This window comes from Diabrotica undecimpunctata, chromosome 3 (assembly GCF_040954645.1).
Source record: "Diabrotica undecimpunctata isolate CICGRU chromosome 3, icDiaUnde3, whole genome shotgun sequence".
In the NCBI taxonomy this organism is placed as follows: domain Eukaryota; kingdom Metazoa; phylum Arthropoda; class Insecta; order Coleoptera; family Chrysomelidae; genus Diabrotica; species Diabrotica undecimpunctata.
This window is the reverse complement of record NC_092805.1, coordinates 105,306,110-105,331,325: the sequence shown is the minus strand read 5'-3', so window position 1 is coordinate 105,331,325 and position 25,216 is coordinate 105,306,110. Positions and strand designations below refer to the sequence as shown.

General features: G+C 32.4%; 1 protein-coding gene across 2 annotated transcripts in view; it reads right to left on the bottom strand.

The window, feature by feature from the left end:
- Positions 1-25,216, bottom strand: part of LOC140437146 (adenylate cyclase type 2-like) — a 559,227-nt gene that overhangs the window by 386,092 nt on the left and 147,919 nt on the right. For both annotated transcript variants that reach the window (XM_072526486.1, XM_072526487.1), the window contains exon 5: positions 4,592-4,801. In XM_072526486.1, coding sequence (XP_072382587.1) covers positions 4,592-4,801 — 210 coding nt within the window. The remainder of the gene's footprint in view (positions 1-4,591; positions 4,802-25,216) is intronic.

Genomic DNA, 25,216 nt, shown 5'->3' with positions numbered 1-25,216 from the left:
AATTTAGGACAGGATTTGATGTTTTGTTGTATTTACTTATGTATTTGTATTGTATTATTTTTTTATTTGTATTTATTTTTATTGCAACAAATTTTGTATTCCGATTATTTAAAATAAAATTAATATTTTTTGTATAAAACACGTTTTTGTTAACACTACCATTCGATTTATAAACTTGTTTTCTACAAATCAAGATATTCCATGAAAATGAATCTGTCAATTGCACTATTTTATTAAGGCCATAGTAGCTGCGCTTCAAATACGTAAGATTAATTGCTTTTAATTATAAAAACAGTGCTTCACAAAGCTGCATTTATTTTAAAATATTACTAAAATAAGATTACTAAACGCAACGATAGTCTTTAAGATTGAGGCTGGTCTTTCACAAGCTGATGTAACACGTGATTTTGATATGTTTCGAAGTAAGATTTCGTGATTGTGGTGTCGATATGAACAAAGTGGTAATTTCGCTGTAAGACATGAAGGTAGTCAACGTAAAACTACTCCTCGACAGAATCGAGATGTGGTAGGAGTAGCTTCTGGAAATGTACGTGAAGTCTGTGGGGTCAAATAAAATACCCACAATATTACTGTGTGTGACCAAACTTTGACTATAGAATAGAGTTACGATAAATAATGACGCATAATATCTAAACTGTAAACATCCTTTCTCATTCAATTCTTTTCTAGATCATACACCAGCCGGCAGAAACCCCAGGTAATAACCCACAGGTCAAAGTTTCCAGAAGCAGGTCGGATGAGAACCAGTCCGCGTGACCTTCTCGTCTGTTCGAAGGGAATCGCCGGAATTCTAGATTAACGGCATTTTGAATTTAAAGAGGGAATTTTGTTGAGAACAGTTAGTCTAAAAAATAATATCGCGCCGAGTTTCGAATTGCAACGCATATTGTAATAAATGTAAATAAATTATACAATTATTAGTGTGAAATAAATTAGTTATATTGTACAAATAAAGACTTTAAATATACTTGTAAGTGTTATAAATGTAGAACCTTTGATAAAAAATAAAGACAATAAATTAGATTAATATAAATATTACAATAGATTATATGAAGCTGACCTGCATGTCAGATGTCCATTGAGGGTTCCCATGTTAAGTCATATGAATCGTGGGCGCAGATCAAAGTGGGCAACAGTGCATTGGGGATTACAAAAATGGAGTTCTGTGTTATTTACAGATGAAGCTAGGTTTTGTCTCTCGTGAATCAAAAGAGTAAAAGTTTGAAGAGAACCTAGTCGACTCAGAAGAGAGACTCAGCCATATACAGGGTGTTTGTCCATTATAGTGATCTACAAGTTATGATGAGGGCTGGAATAACTTTTCATTACTAAACTGTTCTCGTTTTTGTGGAAGGAACTTTGAATCAATACCAATATATTGATCGTATCTTAGAATCTGTTGTTCTTTCATTTACCACTGCTACAGCTCCTAATTTGCTTTATATGCAGGATATCACACTTTTACCGTAGCCAGCACAATCTTCAGATCTTAATACCATCGAGCATATATTTTGAGCAAATGAGGAGATGGATGTCTCCTTATTTGCCCAATGGTCATACTAGACAAGGTCTTTAAGATCTGTTTACATAGGAATTGATCCTATTGCCTAAAAACGAAATTGATAATTTAATTTTTAGCATTCCAAGGTGGTGTCAAGCTGTGATTAATGCTACCGAAGGGAACACATATTATTAAACATATTTGTCGATTTTTTATGTTTTATATTGACTTTTATGTTAAAAATTTACATTAGATTAGTGTACTTCTTAACTTTTGTTTGATTATTTCATCGTAGACAAATTATATTACACTGAATTTAAGATGAATTATTTGCTGAGTAACCAAGCATTATAACGGTATATCACTTTTTATAATGTAATCAAAATTGATGTAGATATGAGAAGTGAGATGTGTGAACTGTTAAATAATTTCTGGATGAACGCAATATACCAAAGATCCGAATGAATGGATTTATATATCTTTCCGTTATGAACGATAGTCATAGACATCTAATATTGTAGCAAATCATCCATAGCCACGGATATAATGTACATGGTATTAAGGCAATCCATAAAAAAGATTCTGACATCAAACGAGGCAAAAGTTTATTTAATATTGTAGTACATTTTTTCTTCTACTCTATATGAGGCTTTAATTTACGTCTTACAAATATTCAAATATACAAAAATAGGAAAGATATTCCTATTCACATCGTGACGTCGAATTCTGAATTTGGTGGTCCGCCAGTGAAGCGGTGTCGGCTTGTATCATCCCGGTATAAGCGACGTATTATAGAGGCTGGAATTATTGGTTATAAATGTCTGGCAGTGGTGTTAATAATAGTATGCAGTAAATAAAATAGTTTGAAGTAAATTAAAGTATGTAGCAACACTAGTGGTGGAACTTTGCCGTAATCTCCACCAATTGTTGGGGGAAGGCTTATTGAATTCCTTTCTTTAGAGGGTACAGTTCCAAATATTTTAGGGCCATGGAAATGTTAAAGGTATTACTTTTATATAGGTACGTGAGCAGACTTCAAGGCGATGATTCTTGCGTGTGTATGGTTTCATCGGGTTCTACTTAGAGAAAAATAAAGCGTAATCGATCGATACTACACATTTAATAACGATATAATATTTACAAACTATTAGTAATTAAAGAGTTTGCTTTACCACATTGTTTATTATTTATACCGGTGTTTTTGTGGCTCATGGATATAACGAAAACTGATGCACTTTTTACTACATTTTTGGAGACGATGAGAGACCGCACATTCGGCTAGCAACTTGAGACTCACATTCACAGCTGCGATAAACTCTTTGCTTTAACAAATTTTATCTAAAAGTGTCGACAGGCCGGCGTCAGTGGTTATAATCCAACGCCCTTATAAGGCACTTAATCCGTCTGTCACATAAGATTGAAGTCAATATTTGTAAAAACGAAAAATCAATTTATATTAATAACTTGTTGTTTTATCCAGTAACACCCAGTAAGAAAATATGAAACAAGAAATAAAAATTAAAGGGCAGTATGCTTTACTTTCAGTTGTGGTGAAGACATAATTCACTGTAAGTTTTTATCCGTTTTAATTTCCTGCTACAGCAGATTCAATTAAAACCTGCTACAGTTATTCCAATTACAAAGCTGAATATTTTCTGATGATGATAGATGCAAAAAATCACTTGTTATTATTTTTATTTTTCAACATTATAACCAGTGTCAGTGCAGTATTTCAGTATTTTTGGATGGGTTGTATTTTCGTAATTCTATTTGTATGCTTGAATAATCAATGTTTTTTTATACGACACTAAATTTGTATGTAGATTAAATTAGGACATAAATTACCTACTGTTACCGACATATCTTGAAATATGATATTATCTAAGGTAAATTCTAGATTTTTTTATTAATTTTTCATTTTTTTAAGTAACATTTATTATTGAGAGCATTTTTAAAAACAAATATTTTACCAGGTCACCAAGAAAAATAAAATTTAAATGTTTATATAAATATATGTTTAAAGGTATCATTTTGTAATGGACATTTTTGTTTTTGTAAAATAAACTGAGTTAAACTGAGTTTTTATAATTTAGCCAGTAATAAATACAGTTAGTAGGTAACCAATTTGTATTTTTTCCCTCTACTAAACTAAAATTCTCTTGTACAACTGATAAATAATCTAATAATTTTTAATAAACTCCAAATAAGTTAAATGTGATTGTTACTTTTTACTGTGAACATTTTAGGAAACAATTTAACCTATTTTTTCTATTGCTTTATTATATTTTTTGTTTATGAATCCTCTAAAATATAGAACCCTTGAGTTTTCCTTGTCATTCAGAGAAAAAATAAGGTGACGACCTTTTTTACTTTTTATTTAGTTCTATTTTATATCTACTTTTCTTTCAGTTGGTACGGTTTACTTTTTTTTACTTTGTTTCTTACTTCAATATTCACACTTTTTTAAAGCTCGCCGTTGTGCTCTTCAAAACCCCTAGAAGCCGTTGCATAGTGAACGTTTGTTAACGTGGAATCCTTCTCCTAACTTAAATTCCAAGACAAAACTTTCCCTTGGGATAATTTTTACGTTACCCTTGAATAGAACCAATCTTCTAGGCTATCCTTTCTTTCCATTCAGGTTTAATTTACGTTACCATATCGCAAGTTGGGTCAAAACGAAATTAAAGAAGACGTACTGACATTGTACAAAGTAGGTTATACAGTCGATTAACGGTGATATTATATGCTTGTCTGTAAAGGAGTGTCATTAAAATCTCGCACAATTGTAGTAGATATAAAAATGGTATCCTTAACCCTTATACACAACATTTGTTCACATGTACAAATGAACCTACTAATTATTTTAAAGAGTTTCATTGAATTTACCATTTATGTAATCCAAACGGAAGGTGTGTGTGCGGAAATATTAAAATGCAAATTACGTTTTTACATAATTTTAAAATTTTCTGGTACGGAAATCATTAATATTTTCCTTATGAAATGTTTATAAAATCAAAATCCATAATCACCATATAATAACGTGTTTGTAAGAAACGTATAAAATATTACCTGCGCAATTTGATCAAACCTCCCGAAAAGTTCGTTGAGAGTTTTAACCAAATCTGAAGCTGATAATTGTTCCGACAAAGGAGTAAAATTCACGATGTCTGCATAGAGGATCGAAACGTTATTGTGACGCTGCACGTACATTTCGTGAAAACTTCGATTGGAATGTTCTTGGCAGGCATCGGCCATTTTCAGCATTATACTGCGTTTTACCTGAAACAAAGTAAAATTGGTCAGACTAATATCAAATATATTGATGATGTAAAAAACTAGTACTAGTAGTAGCAAGAAGTCAAAAGGTGCAACATGGTCAATAGACCACGTCGTCGGACCGTGCTTTGTCAAACGCAAAGAACCGTACAGACTCTGAATCACTACATATCCCAATTATGAAACTTGTGGATAATAGCGAATTCTATGAGCATATTCCTTCACAAAAGGGGTTAGTAGAAAAGTTTTACTGGTTGATAACAAAGAAGAATTTCTTCTTTTTGAAGTTATACTTCTATACGTACGGTCGGCGTTGGAAATTTGCATGGGAGTGAATCTGTGAAACCATTACATATGTAAGAAAATGAGTAAGAGAAAGACAGAAGATATATTTTCTCTCTCTTCCTCTCTCGAGAATAAAAATATTCCTTTTGTATATATATTTAATATTATATATATTATATATATAATATTGTATATATATATATATATATATATATATATATATAATATTATATATAATATAATATGTATTAATATTATTATTTATGTGATATGTTTTGTATTATTTAAAATTAAACGTTTTTATTTTAGGCTTTTGTATTTCAAAATAATCACTGTTTTACTGAGAACTGTCAATTTTAAAATCTGTTAGTGTCATGTCTAATTGGCAAATCCTTTACGTGTTTGGTTCATACGCTGGTGGTTGTGAGTTCGAATCCCAAATATGAATTTCCTTTTTTATTTTTACAATATTTAAAAACCTCACGTTAATCTTATTAAATATATGTAATATACGCAAAAAACATAAATTTTAAAATAAAATGAAAATTTACAACAATCCGAGTTGTTGGTTTTTTTATTTTTATCTTCGTAAAGTAAGTTATGTATTGTGATGGGTAGCTTTTTCGGAGCGACAGACTCAGTAAAACACAGGTTTAAAATAAAAATAAATCTATTTAGTATATATACAATAAATAAAAAATAAAAAAGGAATTCTACGTTGTATACTTATAAAACAGAAATAAAATAAATTCTACGTTCCCGTCTGGGTCCCACGAGGAATGAATTCCCCGGCGAACGTCTATAAAAGAAAAGAAACTAGTTATTACTAATAAAGAAATGAAATAGCAGACCCACGGTAATGTTCAATACACAATACCGATGGGTTCCGCTTGGCTAAGGACAGAGTATGATCCTCAATACGGAAATCTCTCTGTCCCGCTTGGCTCTGTGCAGATCCACGGTAATGTTCAATACACAGTACCGATGGGTTCCGCTTGGTTAAGGACAGAGTATGATCCTCAATACAGAAATCTCTCTGTCCGGGATGGCTCGCAGGTTCACTACACCGGCGAGTCAGGGAGCCTAGAGCGCTAGCTACAAGACTGTCTAATTCCGCTATTCACACGCCTTAAATAGCCGTTCTGAATCCCACTTCGCCGTCACGTTGTAGAAGTGGATGCGCAAATATTGACACTCCCACGGTTCGAACTGTTAAACGATCAGAGCATCGTTACAGTATATTGGCAGTTTTAAATACTTATGAATATTACATTTTAATTTATATTGTATTATTATATTGAATTATGTTGCAGTGTATTTATTGTATTGTAATTTTTATATTAATAACAAAATAAACAATGAATTGTACTGCAGAGTATGTGTAAATTTTTTTTTGCATTCAACTCCTTTTATACATATATAAAAATAATATAAAATAATAAAATAATATACTAAGAGAATATATAACACCCTGACAAGAAGTATCCTGACATATGGGTCCGAAAACTGGACAATAAACAAGAGAAATAGAGGTAGAATAAGAGCAGTAGAAATGGAGTTCCTGAGGAGAAGCTGTAGACTTACAAAAAGAGACAGAATTGAAAACGCAGAGATTAAGCGGAGAATGGGAGTGCAATCAGACATAATCGACTATATAGAGGAGAAGAGACTATCCTGGTACGGCCACGTCAGAAGAGCGGACAGAGGACGCTGGATAAACAAAATCACAGAATGGAGCCCGATTGGAAGAAGAAAGAGAGGAAGACCCCGAAGGTCATTCAGAGATGAAATCGACGAGGCTATGGAGAAAAAAACCCTGCGAGATGGAGACTGGAATGACAGGGAAAATTGGAGAAAACGGTTGAGTGAAGGAAGACAGTGAAAACTGTGGAAATCCTTAGTAGTAGTAGTAGTATAAAAATAAAAATATATATGTTCATTAAAATATTGATACAATCCTTCATTTACTACACTCCTATTACAGGTCAAACGTTTATATTCAGCAAACGATGCACCATATACCTATATAACTAATTCTTTTTCTCTTTCTGCTCTCTCTTACCTATAGTATTACATATGTGATGATTGTGCAGATTGACTCCTATATAAATTTTTAACGGCGAACGCGTGTATAGAAGTATAACTTCTACCGGCAGTCCCACTGGACTGCCACACCCGTTTTTTATTATTTCTATCTGAATGATTATTCTTCGGATTATTCCTCGGTTTGTGAAAAAGTCTTATGATCGTTTTCCAAGCCTTATCGTCCTTTCCTCCCAGCTGATGATTTATCTCCTATTTTTATATTTCTAGTCTAATTTTTTCGATATAAGCCTTGGTTTAGCCAAGTAATTACATACAAATATTAGTATTCATTTATTCACGATTGTACAGGGAAGACACTTTTTATGCTGAGGAGTTCATCAGAGCGATTTTATTATAACACACACGGCATAAACCATGGTAAGATAGGTGAGCAACAAATAGATACACATACAAAGGAAGTATCCATTCAAACGATCAATTTTTCATTCACATTTTAATTTAATTTTTTGCAGAAATACCATAATCAATTTAAAAATTTTTATATTATCTTCACACAATAGTGCATTTAAGTTTAATGACAGTTTAAGAATATGTGATTTAGATCAGCTATGATCATTCCACACTCACATATATGTCTGTCGGGAAAACTCCGATTTTATGTAGATGTTTCGGAAAACATCCATGATCTATTTTTAATCTTAGGATAGTCGACACTGCATTTCTACTTAGTGCAACAGCTTTATAAAATTGGTTGGCAGCTACTGTTGGTTGTAATGTAAACAAATTAGTGCCTGTAGTTTCACAGAACTGAATCCAACGTCTATCCAATTTAAATTTAATATGCTGTTTCACATACGCAATGAGATCACATGTGTTAAATTCTTCAATCAATATACACTGTGTGTCAGTCAAATGGAATAAATTAGCTAATAAATAAATGAGGGACTATTCGAAAAAACGGTCGAACATGTCGATTAGTATTTATAGTTACGCATTTTTTTACATAAAAACTTTTTATACGGGGTGTATCAAATAACAGTGAACAATACCAACTTGCTTATTTTAAATCGAACACTCTGTATATTAATTAATTTTTAAATTCCTCAGATCATTTTAGACATTTTTTGAATACAATGTCCTATACCTATAAAACGCTAATGTTTTATTGTTCCATGACAGAAGTAGTTGTCAGTAGAGAGAAGCAATTTCACGAGCTGGGTCATGTCAGGAAGGTAAAAAAAGAAGCTGCCAATGCAGTAAGTGACGATACCAAATTGGCTGTTATGCTTGAGTTTGAGGAACACCCACATACATCTGTTCGAAAACCAGCCCCAGTATTTGATATTAGCTATTCATAGGTTATTCGAATATTACAAAAAAACGTAATTTTCTAAACAAATAATGGTAATGTTAGACAGCAATGTGATCCAAGTAGAACATGTTTTGTTTTCTGATGAGTGCACCTTTACTCTTCACGGTCATGTTAATCGGCAAAATTGCCGCTATTGGTCCAGGAAAAATCTTCACTGGATGAAAGTAGGCAATATTCAATATCCTGATAAGGTTAACGTGTGGGCAGGGATTATTGAAAATCAGATCATAGGTTCCTTTTTTATAGATGGCAATTTGAATGGCGACAATTATTTAGCATTGCTCCAAAATAATGTAGTGCCAACGTTGGCCAACTTGTATTATCATGATCCAGGAAACCTACAAGTTCCCCATGTCCGGCAGTTCCTCAACCAAATATTTCCAAATCGGTGAATAGGGAGGCGAAGATCGATGAAATGGCCACCACGATCCCCCGATTTGACGCTATTAGACTTTTTCTTATGGGGATATGTGAAAAGTATTGTATACAAAACTAAACTCACTGACTTAGCTGATTTACGAAGACGAATAGCGCTTGCGATTAGATCGATCACATCTGAGATGTTGAGTAATGTTAGAAGAAATTTCTATTCACGGTTAGGGTGTTGCCAAGACAATCGTGGGGAGAATTTTAAACATCTACATTGACGTTATTGTTTGGATTTTATTTAGAAGTTTTTGAATATGTTGTAGCGACTTTCGGCAAATAGATAATTTTCTTTTCTAAATGTGGATTTTTGCATTTTACTTAATATTTCCGAAATAGTCAAAGATTTGGAAGAGCCTATTATGGAAGACTTCTTTATAAAACTATTATTGAATTATTTTTTAAATTTAATAAATCTATTTATATAACTATAAACGGTGGAAAATATTTTCACAGTATTGTAATAATCACATAAGCTACGACCTGATAAACACCTAGTTTAATATTAAATCAACAAGTTCGATATAAAATATCGAAGTTGTTTGTTTGAACGCTTTCTGATGTAAAATTTTAATCAAGTAGTTTACGCTTGAGTTCCGATGATGCTAAGGCGGACGTCTTTTTAGTTCAAGTGTTATACTGAACAAAAAACAAGATGATATTCAGCGAATGGGTAGGCAATAATATACAATGAAAATGCGAAATATTTCCCCATATCATATAGTGTTACAATAGCGTGATGATTAAAATCACGTTTCTTAACGTTTTCAAGAATTCTAGCTCAGCTGTCACTTTGAAAAGCAAAGTAGTAGAGAGTAAAACGTTTCTTTTATCGACCAAAAGTTGCTTGGACGGTTTATATGGTCACAGAAATGGTAATCTTTGTAATAATAAATGACGGATACTTTATACATCATTACTAATCAAACCAATGTAAATGTGAAGCGTTATATTTCTAACAATTTTTAGAATATGTATATATGTATAGGTATAAATAATTCGATTTCTTAGGCTTTAAATTTAATAAACCCCATTATCAATATTATAATAATGTCATAATAATCACATAATTCTCGACCTAATAAATATCTATTATGTTATTGAATTAACAACTTTGGTGGAAAATGCCGAACTTGTTTGTTTGGAAGCAGTCGGATGTGAAATTTTAATCAAGTAGGTTACGCTTGTGCTGTTGCGGAAGTCTTTTCAGTTTACTTACTAAACTCAAAAAGACTAGAATTCACTCAGTGAATCGCTAGAAAGCAATACAATATTATACAGCAAACAAGCAAAGTCTTTTGTTTTCTTGAACATGGTAAAAAATAACACTATTATTTCCCAAGTTTAACGTTAAAAGAACTTAGCTACCATTTGAGAAGAAAAGCTGTGGTAAAGTAAGCAGCCGTTCCGTATGATAATCCAATCGCACTATATGAATTCTGATTATATGATAAAATTATTATTTAACATAAAAAAATTGATTTTCTAAAGTATTATCATGGTAAAATTAAAAAATCGAAATGTCACACCGAAGTTTAAAAGTTCGAAGTTTAAAAATTAAAAATATTTATAGTTAAAATCATTTAACCGTTGTTCTATAACAAGGATGAACTAGTACAGTTTATCTTAATCTTAACACTTTTAGCTGGCGACTCAAAAATAAATAAATTACGTTTTATTTATCTTTCAATGATAATCAAAATAAAATAAAACTTCGCCTCTGGTAGTTGCTGGGTGAACTGAGTAGCTCTGTAACTATCAGTGCCTGTTCCAAACCTGGATAAATGAGAAAGTTTTACGACAGGACGGGTATTCGGCAGTAAAAACTTTGCTAAAACCATGGAAAGAAGGAATATGATAAACAGTTCAGAGGCTAGGGCGTTCCCCGTAAACGACTTGCAGTTGCGGCTTCGCCTGACCGCTGCGAAAAGTGAGCTAGGGTTACCCCTTAGAGGACGAAAGAGATGAAAGAAGCTAGTCCACTTGGAAAGGTAATAAGTCGTGAGATCTTGGATATGAATGCAAATTAATATATTTAGTGTTTCGAACAGTCACGGCAGAAATGCACTGGGTATTATTTTGAATAATGAATGGAAGGAAAATCTTGTAAGGGTAGCCAGAAGAAGTGGTAGAATGATGAGTTGCCAACTGAATACAGGCAATACCAACGTAAACATCATATGTGCTTAGGCCCCACAGGTAGGGTGTAAAGAAAAGGAAAAGTGTTTTATTAGAGGTGATTTGAATAGACCTATTGGTACAGAAAGAGCAGAAATACAGAGACTTTATGTGGATATTTGGGGATGAGAATAAGAAATGATAAAGGAAATAGAATGATTGACTTTGCAGTGGCATGGGATTTGGCTGTCATTAATACGTTCTTCATGAAGACTGAAGACCAGTATGTTACCTTTACTAGCGAGGGAAGGGAAAATCATATAGATTTTCTGGTGTGTAGTAGTCAGCTAAAAGAGGTTACGAACTGTAAAGTAATAAAGGGTGAGTGTGTAACTAGTTAACACCGACCAGTGATAGTCGATACGGGGATAAAGAAGAAGTGAAAAAAAAAGCAAGTAGGACACCAGAAAGTAAAGTGGTGGAGGTAAAGGATAAGGAATAAGCCATAATTAAAGGTTAAAATACGTTTATTGACGTTTCAATTTCCACTTCGGAAATCGTTCTCAAAATACAAACATTAATAAATTAAACAAATTTTGTTTTTTGTTTAAAAAATAGTCCTAAAGAAAATTAAACAAATTTTGTTTTTTGTTTAAAAAACAAAATTTGTTTAATTTACTAATGTTTGTATTTTGAAAACGATTTCCGAAGTGAAAATTGAAACGTCAATAAACGTATTTTAACCTTTAATTGTGGCTTATTCCCATTTAAATAGTAATTAATTTAAAATGCCACAAGAAAATAGCTTCAGAACAATATTAAAGGATAAGCATTTGACAATAGTCTTTAAGAGTAGAGTACTGGAAGAGCTTAAGGAAAAAGATACGGTAAATGACTGGTGAGAAGCCAACCATAAAATTTTGGTGCACGTGGGAAAGAAAGGGCCAATGTTAAGAACCAATGTTGAAATAAAGCAAAAATGGTATGCGTACTTTAGTAAGTTGCTAAATGAAGAATATTAGAGGAGAGACAGAGGATGCTCACAGTCCTATATTCAGGACTAAGAACTATAGGGGGAGGAGTTGATGTCGCATAAAATGAAAATTTAGGAGAGAACTATAGAGCAAAGGTTAAAGAGAGAGACATCGATAGGAGAAGACCAGTTTGGGTTTATGCCAGGAAGGAGGACAACGGATGCCTTGTTTGTGTTAAGGCAGTAATAGAAAAATACAGCGAGAAGAAAATATATTCTATTGATATTTATAGATCTTAAAAAGGCGTACCACAGAGTTCCTAGACAAGAGCTATAGAGATGTATAAGAGAGAAATGGGTTCCTGAGAAGTACGTAAGGCTCGTGAAGAATATGTATGAGGGAGCGTAAAGCACCAGGTAGCACTAAAGTAAGGACTGCTGTCGGATTGACCGAAAGTTTTCCAGTGACGGTTGGTTTGTATCAAGGCTCTTTACTTAGTTCTTACCTATTTAAGCTTGTTATGAATGTACTGAAAGAGAAAGTAAGGGAAGGGGCTACTTGGTCAATGCTCTTTGCTGATAATATCGTGTTTGTAGAGAAGAACAAAGAAATGTTTGAGGACAAGTTGGAGTAGGGCTATTAAAGAGGGAGGACTTAGGACGAGTAGGAGAATTTAAATACATTGGCTCCTACATATTGAAAATGGGACATTATATCGAGAAATTGCCTACAGGATAGAGGATAGAGGCTGGTTGGTTTAACTGGAACCGAATGAGCGGGGTACTTTTTGATTAAAAAATTATAGAAGGGCTGAAAGGAAAGATATACAACAGTGTGATGAGACCTGCGTCGGTGTACGACGGTAAAGTGTAACCTGTAAAGAAGATCGAGGAAAAGAAGATAGAAGTAGCTGAAATGAAAATGTTATAATGGTTGTTGGGTATGACTAGAAGGGACAGGATTAGAAACGACTTGATTAGGGAAAGAGTCAGGGTGACTTAGGTCTCAAAAAAGATTCAAGAACAAATACTGCAATGGTTTGGTCATGCTAGACGTAGAGATGAAAACTATGTGTGAGACGAAAGATAGAGCTGTTAGAAATTGATGGAAGAAGAGGTAGAGGAAAACCAAGGAGAAGATGGAAGGACTGTGTTACAGAGGATTTGAGAGAGAAAGCTTTAGGAAAGAAGACGCTACAGACAGAAATGAGGGGCGACGAAGAGTAAGGAACAGCGAACCCTTGAAACTGGAAAAGCTGAAAAGAAGCGTGATAACCAAATAATAGGAATAACTAAAAGTTTGTGGTTTGTCCATGATCCATATTACAAATGTGTTTTTTATTTTTGAATCAGTATTCAAACGTAAAAAGCATATACCTGAGGGTTAGCATCACTAATTGTGATTAGTGGCTACTCTGATGTTGTATTTTTAAGCAAAGGAAATTTAAACGTGAAGGTAAGTTTATGGAAAGTGCACACCGCATATCATGCTGAGAATTCAGTATATTGCTGTACTTATGTACGTTATGATGGTTTATTATTCCATTTCTACTGAAGGTAGCCTCGTCGGTAAACAAAATATTTCTAATAAAATTAACATTTCGATGGTTTCCCATTAACAAACAATCGGAAAATCCAATCCTTTTAGGATAATCTTCAACCAATAACTCTTGAACTGTTGTTAAGTGATAGGGTTTAAGCAGCTGATCCTTCAAACGCCTCCAAACCCTTACGCGAGGAACATTTAGTTGAGTAGCTATTACCCTTGTACTTCTTCAATGATTTGTAAAATGTCTTCATCAGTTGCATCCATTATTGGATGACCACTATTGTCGGCAACTTGCGGTTGGAATGTACCCGTTTCCCGTAAACGACGATCAATGGTCAGAAATAATCGTCTATCGGGTGTATTTCGGTTGGGGTATTTTACTGCATAACGCCTTGCGGCTGCTGCACTATTTCCTTGACATTCACCTACGATATTCCCGATAGTTTATTGAAATCATAATTTAATCTGATCCAACTTACCCAAAGTAAAATACATATCTGCCATTTCCTGAAATGTGTAGGCCATTGTAATATCAAAATTTTTAATATTAATCTTATTCACATAATAAATGATAGTTTCAAGTTATTGACTATTATTGATGGAACTGTTTGTGATTATTGTATCCGTAGAAACTAATTGTAATTTTATGTCCAACTAGGAAAAAACTAGTTTTTCGAAAAAGTGATAAGAGGCAAAAAAGTTTTAAAAATAATGTGTTAAACTAATAATGCCACAAAATTCATTTGATTTAAACGTACTCAAAAAATTTTCGGTGCGCTTAGATTTTGTTGTTTCTTTTTTATGAAAAATGCTTTCAGGACAAGAAAGTAAAGTATCCATTTTTATTACAAAATATCAAGTAGTTTAAAAGATAATGCAAAAAAACAATTTTTATTTTGTAACTTCAAAGGGCTGTAACTTTTTTTGTGTACACTTTTGTACTAAGGTAAGTTGGATTCAATCAATTTATTTTTGTCCCCGGAATGCGTGATTTAATTTACGACATACTTTTTTGAAACACCCTGAATTTAAGTAACTTGTTTTGAATTTGTCTAATATATCTCTAATTTTTAATTAAAAGGACTCAAAAATTATAAATATAACACTTGTTATTACTTTAGAAAAGCAAAAAAATTTACAATAATTATTAACTGAATTATTTTTAACCTACAAGAATATACAATTTCTTAACAGTTTATTAAAATAACTTATACCGAAAGATCACAACAACACATAAGTTTGTATAACAAATATGTTTGTATAAGTATTATAGATCATAGAAATCTTTCAGTACCCTGGCTTTTTAGTGTCACGACAAAAACCTTATTACCCTTGACTATATGAACGTTTGGTAAAATTATCGTGTGATATAGTACTGTTGCATCGATTAGATGCTGTAATATAGTGCGTAATAGAATTCCAGATGGCTTTCATGGTCTCTTAACCGCCTCATGGTGTTGGAATTTCATTATACGATACAACGTTGTTTAACGACCAGACGTAATTGATCCTGTTGTGTGAAATTTGATAATAAGGTATTAATGTTTAAATTTAAAACAACAATACCTACATAAATACATAATAGTGATTATAGAAAAGCTAATATTGCCAAGAGAATCCACTTTGAAAATCGCTTTAAAATATAAATTAAACATTTTTTCTGTTTTGTTACTGCAAATAAAAAAAAATATAGTACAGTAATCGGTACAGTAGACTAGAGCGAAGCTGCATAGGTGTTACGTATTTTTAAAATTTAAGTAATATTTTTACAATTGAAAAAAAAATTCCTCATTTATTTATTATTTACATTTTAAACAAATTATATTATATTTAAATAATTCAACAAATTATTATGTTTGCTCCTTACTCCACTTGCTAACGTATTAACAAAGGATACGTTGTTTACTTCTAACAGACATGTCAAATTCAAACGAAATATTAAGTTAATAATAAAATTTAAATCAATATCGTTTGATAGTAAATTTAATTATTATATAAGCTAAATAATATGTTTAAAAATATTAATTGTATTTATATGAAATAATTTTAAAACGAGAAGTGTCATACAACTTTAAACAGATGATTCAATATTGTTATTAATTTGATGCCATTTATGACTTTTAAATTTTGACAATCGTTACGAATCGAATCTTTCATTGACATATATTATTTTTATTTTTTCTTCTCATGTATTGTCTTTCTTTTGTTAGTTATTATTTAAGCAGTTTTTAATTTAAATCTGCTTAGAATAAATTATTATGATGACTAGAAACGAATTCATCTAGAGTAGTGAATCGATGTGAAGAACCGCCGTTTCGTGACGCCATCCGTGACGCCTTCTCGTGGCGCTAGTTCCGTGACGGTGGTCTTAGCATTTTTCTATAAAGAAAAAAGTAATACAACAGCAGTACAGAAGCTTCGCTTCAAAATTCTTCTAACCGTTTAATTTTATCTTACATAACCATATTGGCCATTCAAATATATGTTATTTATTTTAATTAGAGAATCTTAAAAAGTATTGTTAGTATTTGTTAGCTACGTTTTTTCTTTATATTTATTATTAAACCAAACTGTTCACCAGTATCGCTTCCCTTTAGTAGCATCTGATTCTCATTTTCAGCGATAATCCTCTACATAACGAATATTATTTAGAGTTTCTACACTTTCTATTTCTATACTTTACATATACAGTGTGTCAATTTTAAAACTTACAATGGGCTATATCTTACGAACAAAATCTGATATCGAAAAATGCTGGAAATCGTTTCTAGAATAGTAAGGGGGAACTAAAATAACATGAAAGAGAACTCACCCCCATCAACCCCCTAGGCCCCACCTACCACAACCAAAAAAGTTTATTGCAAACCCCTACTTGAGATACATCATTGAAAAGACTATAAAAATGCTATCCAATAGTATAAATAATTATTATACAGTGTGAAGCAATAATTGCGAAATTTTGACTTTGGAAAATTTTTATTGAACTACAAATTTGTCAATTAAGTAAATTTTAAAAGTGGGTTTCTTTGTTTTATAAACAATAATACAGTCAATTTTCAAATTCTGTACGAACTTTGGCAAATGTTGTTCTAGTAATAGCGCAACATGCTTTCGTAATTCTTTCTCGCAATTCTCCAAGTGACGCAGGTTGAGTTTTACAAACAACTGACTTGAGGTAACCCCATAGAAAAAAGTCAGGTGGCGATAAGTCGGGTGACCTCGGTGGCCACTCAATAGGACCTCTCCTTCCAATCCATTTGTTCGGATAATTAGTATCCAACCAGTGCCTAACTAGAGCTGCATAGTGAGGAGGTGCTCCATCTTGGAAGTGCAGCAAATCTTCGTCTAGAGCTAGGTTGCCTTGATCGTCCCTTTGGTTCTCTAATTCTTGCGCAATTAAAGGTTCGATGGTGTTTTCCAGCATATCGAGAAAAATGTCGCCACTTAAATTGCCTGGTATAAACAAGGGACCAATTATAGCATCGCCTAATATTCCTGACCAAACATTAAGTTTTTCAGGATATTGAGTGTGACCTTCTCTGAATCGATGCGGGTTAGCATCACTCCAGTATTAGGTCCAGGTAGCTCCAGGTATTTTTGTTAGTGATTTATTAGATAATTCTTTAACTTTGATTTATGATAATGATCTTATTTTTTTCAGTAATTCCTCCATCTCATTGCGTGTTTTCAAAATCCATTTTTCCTTTACCTTTTTTAATTTATGTTTTTCTCTGTACAAATCTGGATTTTGGTTTTATATTTTCTACTTTGTTCCATAATTTCCAGTATTTTTCAATCATACAAGGTCTGTGTCTTTCTCTTTCTTTTGTAGAGTTAGTTGTGTGACTTCCAACAGAATCTTTGATTTTGCTCTATATATTGTTCACATTCTTAGTGTTACGCATCATATCATTTCTAATGTTCATCTTTCCATTTCTTGTTTTATACAAGTTGAAGCCTCAGCACGTTTATCCTAAGTAACTGAGTTTTGGCCTTAGAACTTTTGGAATTTATTATCTTTTTCCCTTAATTTTATTTTTGAGACAAGGAAGTTAAGTCTTTACGCTTGTATTAGAATTTCTTAATCTTAAATTTATTAATAGTATAACCTTGGTATAATAAAAAAATCGAAAATATTGTGATTGATAAAATATTGATTTTAAAATTAACCGACGCTGCAAAATCTTTTATTCTAATTTAAGGAGAGTATTCAGAAAATTATTTTTTTAGCTTTCTTTATTCATATTGCGCTGTCCAATGAGCGATAGAACAGTAAAACCGTACTGTAATACACGGACGAAGATAAATAAAAAATATCTTAAAAGAGTTAGGTCACCGGTTTTCTAGTTTAGGAATGCCAGGTGTACATGAGTGTAGATAAAACAAGCGAATAAATAAGAAATAAAGAGTTTGTGATATTATCCTAAACCAACAGAAAATGTTTTAGGAATATATAAATACATACAGGGTTGCGAAAAAAATTGGAAACACAAAGCTGTTGTTAAAATGAATAAATTCATAATTATGAAATTGTGAGATACGAAATGATATTGTGTTTTGGATTTTTTAGGGAATACTTTAAGTTTGTATGGCGTCACTGTTTCCTGTATCGCCGAAATTTTATATTTTTTTAATTAAAAGGCAACGTAGGTTAAGTGATATCCCAGAAAAGCTTACTTCTTCCATTTTTTTAAAATGGTAGTTATGTAACAGTATAATAAAAGAATTAAATAATTTAAGGAAATTTATACAAAGTGTAATTTTAAACAAATGTTATTTTACAAAAAATAAAAGTGAACAATTCAACTAAATTACGATTTACTTTTTACAACAAATCTTCAAAATGCTGTCCATTCGTGTGTTGGGGATAATACAATATACCGTATAAACTCCGAATAGAATTGTTGATCATTTTTACAATAATTCGCTGCAAATCACGACGAATGCGAGTTAAATTGTTCTGTTAACATACTGAGGTAATCACAGAGAAAAAATCAAGTTGTGTCAATTTAGGTAATTTTTCCAGCCTCTCAATCACACCTCTTTGACCAATCCATCCCTAAGTGAAAATGGTAGTTAAATGTTGCCGAATATCTTTATAATAATATGAAGATTCACCATTTTCAGAGCGTAATAATAATCTGAACTCTACAATAATACTTAGGACTCATAAACCCAAAAGTATTGTATTTACAGATTTTAAAGATGTCGCAAAGGGACTAAAAAATATAAGATAAATACTTAGCTCGCAACAAAAGGTGATAATAGTTGGAATCAAAGGACATTCGGGCATTCAAGGAACGGACTTGTCGATAAGTTTGCAAAATCCGCCTCAGACTTAGACAGTGATTTTATAAACCAGTGTATTCCATATAAATATTTAAATCTTTTTCTTCTTCTAATGACGCTACAACCCTTTGTGAGTCTTGGCCTGCTTAACAATGTTCTTCCATTCTGCCCTATCGAATACTTTCCTTCGCCACTGCCTGATGTTCATGGTTTTAAGATCCCTCTCTATGTCGTCTATCGATCTTTTACGGGGCCTTCCTCTTGTTCTGTTTCATTGGGGCTTCCATCTCTGGACTACTTTTATAGCTCGATTATCTGGCATTCTTTCTAGGTGGCCAAGCCAGTTTAGTCTTTGTAACTTTACAAATCTAACAATATCTGCGCTCTGCATTAGTTCATCCAGCTCGTGGTTCATTTTAATTCTCCATGAATCATCGCTGCATTGGGTTGGTCCAAATATCTTTCTTAGTATTTTGCGCTCAAATATTCTCAGTTGATTTTCATCAGTGATTGAGAGGGTCCACGTTTTACATCCATATGTGACCACTGGTCTAATTACTGTTTTGTAGATTCTAAGCTTAGACTGACGATTCAGTAACTTATTTTTCATTAAGTCTTATGTATGCATAAAAGCACTTATTACCGCTTAAAATCCGTGCTTGTATTTCTTGACTGATGTTGTTGTTGTCATTTATTATTGAGCCTAGGTAGGGAAAAGTGGAGGCATATTTGTAGGTATGGTTGTCTACCTTCAGATTCTCATGTTAATTCGATTTTGTGCACTCCATATATTTTGTTTTGCTTTTATTTATATATAGACCAAACGTAGCAGCTTCTCATTTCAGTTCCACAACTTTTTCGTTTAATATCTTTTTGTTGCGGCTTATTATGGCAACATCATCCGCATATGCGTATATTTGGATTGATCTTGTATTAATACATCCGTTTATATTCAGTTTTCTAACAACAGCTTTTAAAGTTAGATTAAAAAGTGTTGTTGATAAGGCATCACTTTGTCTAACTCCATTTTCAATATCAAAGTCCTGCGTCATATCTTCATCTATTCTCAACATAGCTTTGGAACCCTCCAGAGTCATTCGTATACGTTTAACCAACTTATTGGGTATCCCTAACATAGATAGTTGCTTTAATATCTTTTGTCGATCTACTCCATCAAACGCCTGTTTGAAATCGATATACAAGTTGTAAATACGTATGTTATATTCAACACATTTTTCACATATACCTCTTAACATATGTATTTGGTCTATATTTGACCTCTTTGGTCTAAAGCCACATTAGTAGTCACCAATCATCTCCTCCGAAAACGATTCCAGGCGGCTGTATATAATTCCTGATAATATCTTGTAGATGACATTTAAAACTGTTATGCCCCTATAATTTTTGCAGAGTCGTTTGTCTCCCTCTTTATACATAGGAAGTATGATTTCTACTCTCCAATCTTCTGGAATGGCTTCTAACGTCAATATGCGGTCGATTAGTTTATGGATACGCCTCCATAGCGAATGTACACCATTCTTTATCAGTTCTGCAGTTATTGCATCTATGCCAGCTGTTTATTTTTCAGATGTTTTATGACGTTTATCGTTTCTTCCAATGTTGGTTGCTCAACTAGCTGTTTTGCTGTGTGATGAATTTCTTTATCTTCGTTTTGTTCTTTTTCTGGGTTTAATAGCTCTTAAAAATGCTCCTTCCGCCTTTTCATTATTTCCTCTTTCTCGCTGATAATTACCCCATTTTTGTCCTTGCAAACTGTTGATCTTGTCATTTATCCTTGGGTGTATTGCTTGGTTTCCTTGTAAAATTTTCTAGTCTCTCTTCTGTTATTATAATCTTTAATTTGTTGCATTTTTCATTTCAACATTTCTTGCTTTTTCCTTCTACATATTCTCTTTGCATCTTTTCTGAGTTCTTCAAATGCCCTTCTATTCAATCGGGAATCCGTTTGTAGACATTTCTGTCTAGCTATATTTTTGCTATTTATTACTTGTTGGCAATCTTGGTCAAACCATTCCTCGTTTCTTTTGCTTGAGGTTTCACCTAATGTTTCCTTTGCCATATTTGTAATTGTCGTTTGGATGACATTCCATTTTTCTTCAATGTTGTTTTGTTCTCCTCTTTCATAGGAGACTTACTCTTACTCTTATACCGTTGTTGCTGGTAATATCATCTAAACTATGCTTATACATATATTGGTTTTTTTCTCAGCGTCACGTTCATATCACCTAGATAACTGAATCTCTCTTCTGTGCATTTTCACATTCTACTTGTAGTTGGTCATAGAATTGATCGGTTACTAGTTCATCTGCTGCTTCTGTTGGGGCATGAATATTAATAATTGTAATATTATGAAATTTTCCCCTTGGACGTATTTTGCATATTCTTTCATTAACTGGAGTGAAACCCAATACTGATCTGCGGCATTTATGGTTTACCATAAAACCCACTCCAAAGTTCCCTTGTCTTTCTGCTCCACAGTAGTACATACTGTATTCTTTTTTATTTATGCAACCATGCCCTTTAAATCTGATTTATTGGCGGGCTGCTATGTCTACTTCGTACTTCAATAGTTCCTGTGCAATACTTTGCACAGGATAAAGATTCAAAAACCACACTTAAAATTTTCCTAAAAACTAAATGGCAAGAATTGTATGACAGCAAACAAACAGGAGTAAAGTATAAATGATGTTAAGTCCAAATCCCAATACTAATATGGTTCCACAATCAAGACAATAAGAACTTTAATATTACTATAAACAGAATTAGAACAAATCATGCAATGTGACGGTTCTTCATATTTCTGTTGTGAACTGGGGGATTTAACACACATTATACTTGGTTGTTTATTAATGTTAATTTTTTTATTAACAAAATAAAATGGTATTAATACATTTAAACATCAAGGAATTACCATCTTTTAGATTTGTGCGAAATTTCCTCCCGATCAGTCAAATATTTTATAAGTTATTTAATTTGTTTATCCCTGAGGCTAATTATTTAAACTATTGAGCTTGCCCTATGCATGATGCTAGACACATTCAGCAAATTTCATAGGATTCTTTAAGACTTAGACTATCTCAGAAGTTAAATGCATATTGAGTTTTCATCGAAATTATTTACAAAATAAACGTTTAAAAAAGGGGTATGTTTTTTACTTATAAACAATTGTAATAACTTCTATATTTTTCAAGCTACAGACTTGTACGTATAACCAGTGGATAGCTGGTAAAAAGCTCACATTATAAAATAAAAAACCTTCTATGACCAATAGGAACAAAGTTAGTTACTATTTTTAAAAAAATCATATCTTCATTGAATAAAACTGAATCTTTAAATTTTGAATGAAAATCTAAACTTTATATTGAAACTTATAGCTATAAAATTTATCTAATTTTTCGAAACGACGGTACTTTCGAAAGATCGACATAGGAAAGTGGAGAGGATATCTGTTTCAGCTCCGTTTTTTTTCGGCATCGGAACTTCAAATTGCAACACGTAGGAAAAATTTACATTATCTCGGCTTCCTTTGGAGCTGCAAGCCTCTTTTTTTTATTCTGGAGTAGCTCGTCGAAATATGAATAACTACATAGTTTTCACTGGCCGGAAAATATGGGAAACTCGGAAAAATTGAGTCCATTTGAAATTCACCCTAAATACTTACTTTTTTTTAATTTGCTCGAATAGTCTGTCGCAGTATTAATAATGATGACATAATTTTCACCCCCCATAAATCTCGGAAAATCCCGGAAAATCAACATATGTTTTTTCATTTTATATCAATGATGTAATAATACTTATATATTTTATAAATTAAATTTCAGGTAATTTTTTACAGATTATATTGTTATATTCCTTATATTAATTATAATTGTTTGTATTTTTATAATTAACAATATTGATTTTTATTCTATTTTTCTTACAAATATGATATACAATATTAATCTAATCTGCCTTACTGCTTTGATAAAATAAGTCGATTTTTTCATCACTTGCCTTATTAAATTTTGCAATGTTTATTGAACTTTACTTTTTTTATTTTCTTTACATACATTGGTTTAAAAGTTAAAATTTGGTTCATTAATTCGACTTCACTGTCAGGTCTGAACCTTTTTGTTGCAGGTTGTTTATCTTCACTTATTAAGTCAGTCTTTCCATACATTAACATAATAATGGGCGATCTTAATGCCAAGGTGGGTCAAGGTAAGGTAGGAGAACAAGTAGGAAAATATGGGCTTGGAAACAGAAATGACAGAGGAGATCGATTGATTCAATTTTGCCAAAGTGAAGACTTCGTAATAACAAATACCTTTTTCAAATTACCTCCTCGACGGTTATATACATGGACATCTCCACAAAATACCAAATAAAAAATAGTGAGAAATCAAATAGACTACAATATGATAGCAAGGAGGTATCATAATGCTGTTAAATGTACTAAGACGTACCCAGGAGCTGATATAGGCTCAGATCATAACCCGGTAGTTACTGTGATAGAGGCGAGACCAAAAAAGATTAAAAGATTACACAGAAAGGCACTAGATTTAAATAAACTTAGAAACAAAAATATACGACAAGAAACAGGAGAAGAAATAAATGAAAACCTCCGTTCAGTGCAGCAACAAATTAACGATACAAACAACGTTAACCAAAAATTAAAGTACATAAATACAGCTATACATACAGCAGGAAAGAAACATCTTACAAAAACAACAACAAAGAATAAGGGGTGGATGACACAAGATATACTAGACTTGATGGAACAAAGAAGAAAGATGAAGAATTACCCAGACAAATACAGAGAAATAAATGAACACATAAAAAAGAGAATTAAAGAAGCCAAAGAGGAGTGGATTAGAGAACAATGTGAAGAAATGGAAACCTATGAGAAAAAGTACGATGCGTTCAATATGCACAAAAAAGTAAAAGAGATAACAGGAAGCATAAAGAAATGCCAAATAGGTAAACTTAAAGACAAAGATGGAAATCTTATTGTAGATCTAGAGAATAAAATAAAAAGTTGGACAGAATACCTGAATGAATTATTTGAAGACGATAGAAACAACTTAACTCAGATAATCAATGCAACTATGCCACACATATTGAAAGAAGAAGTAGAATACGCAATAAGAAACGTTAAAAATGGAAAAGCAAATGGACCTGATGAAATTCCCACAGAGCTGTTGAAGCTTTTGAATGATAAATCCGTTACCATAATATTAAATTTTGCAGCGAGGAGCTAAAACAGTTTCCCCTCCACTTTCCCATGTCGATCTTTCGAAAGTAACTTCATTTCGAAAGGTTTTAAGTTTCGAAAAATTGGATGAATTTTATAGCTCTAAAATTCAATATAAAGTTTAGATTTTCATTCAAAATTTTTGCAAATTTTACTTCTTAATGTTTATAAACAATGGAGATATAATTAACAAAAAAATTGTCGCTAACTTGGTTCCTATTGTACATAGAATGTTTATTTTTTTTTGTTAAATGTGAGTTTTTTTACCAGCTATCTAATGGTTGTTCCACATCTCTAGTGTAAGAAATAGACGTGTGTAAATTCTGCTCCATAATAATTTCAATTTTTGGTTATTGTGAGTCGATAATTTTGCTGATTTTGCGTGCAGTGTGTAATAGAAGAATAAAAGTGTTAATGGTAATTATAGCAAAGACATCGGAAGAGAGGTAAGTGCATAACCTCGATAAATTTAGGAAGGCGAAGGAAATTTTATTTACTCTCAACACAAAAAACTAAGAACAAAACCGGCCCAGGTAATTAACGCTATATCAGTTTTAAAAGCTAGAGGTGGGCGTTGCCACATCAAACCGTTCCAAAGTAACTGACAATTATTTTAATTGAAAATTAATTTATTCAGGAAGAAAACGTGAAAATAAAGTACTACAAGCTACTGCTTGAGAGAACCATCTTCCTTCGACGCGTTGAGTGGGGAGGTTGGCTCTATCGCGAGTAGTAGCAGTAAAAATATGGATTCAGATGATAATACATCCGATGACAATCGGAAAAGAAATAGAGAAGAAGAGGGACTGTTATTTGGTCCCAGTAAAAAAGTACAAAGAAGTCCAGTTAAAAGTCACAAAGATGATAGCAAAATAGATCAAATACTAAATATGATAAAAAATTTAACAATAGAGTTACAAGAATTAAAAACTGATATAAAAGAAGTAAAAACGGAACAAAAACAATACAGAGAAGAAATGAGGGAACTCAAAACTGAACTAGCAGAACTAAAACAAGAGAATAGTGAAATCTGGAAAGAAAATGAACAAATCAAAAAGGATCTGAATGAGACAAAAGGACGCCTTGAAAGGCTGGATAGAATAAGA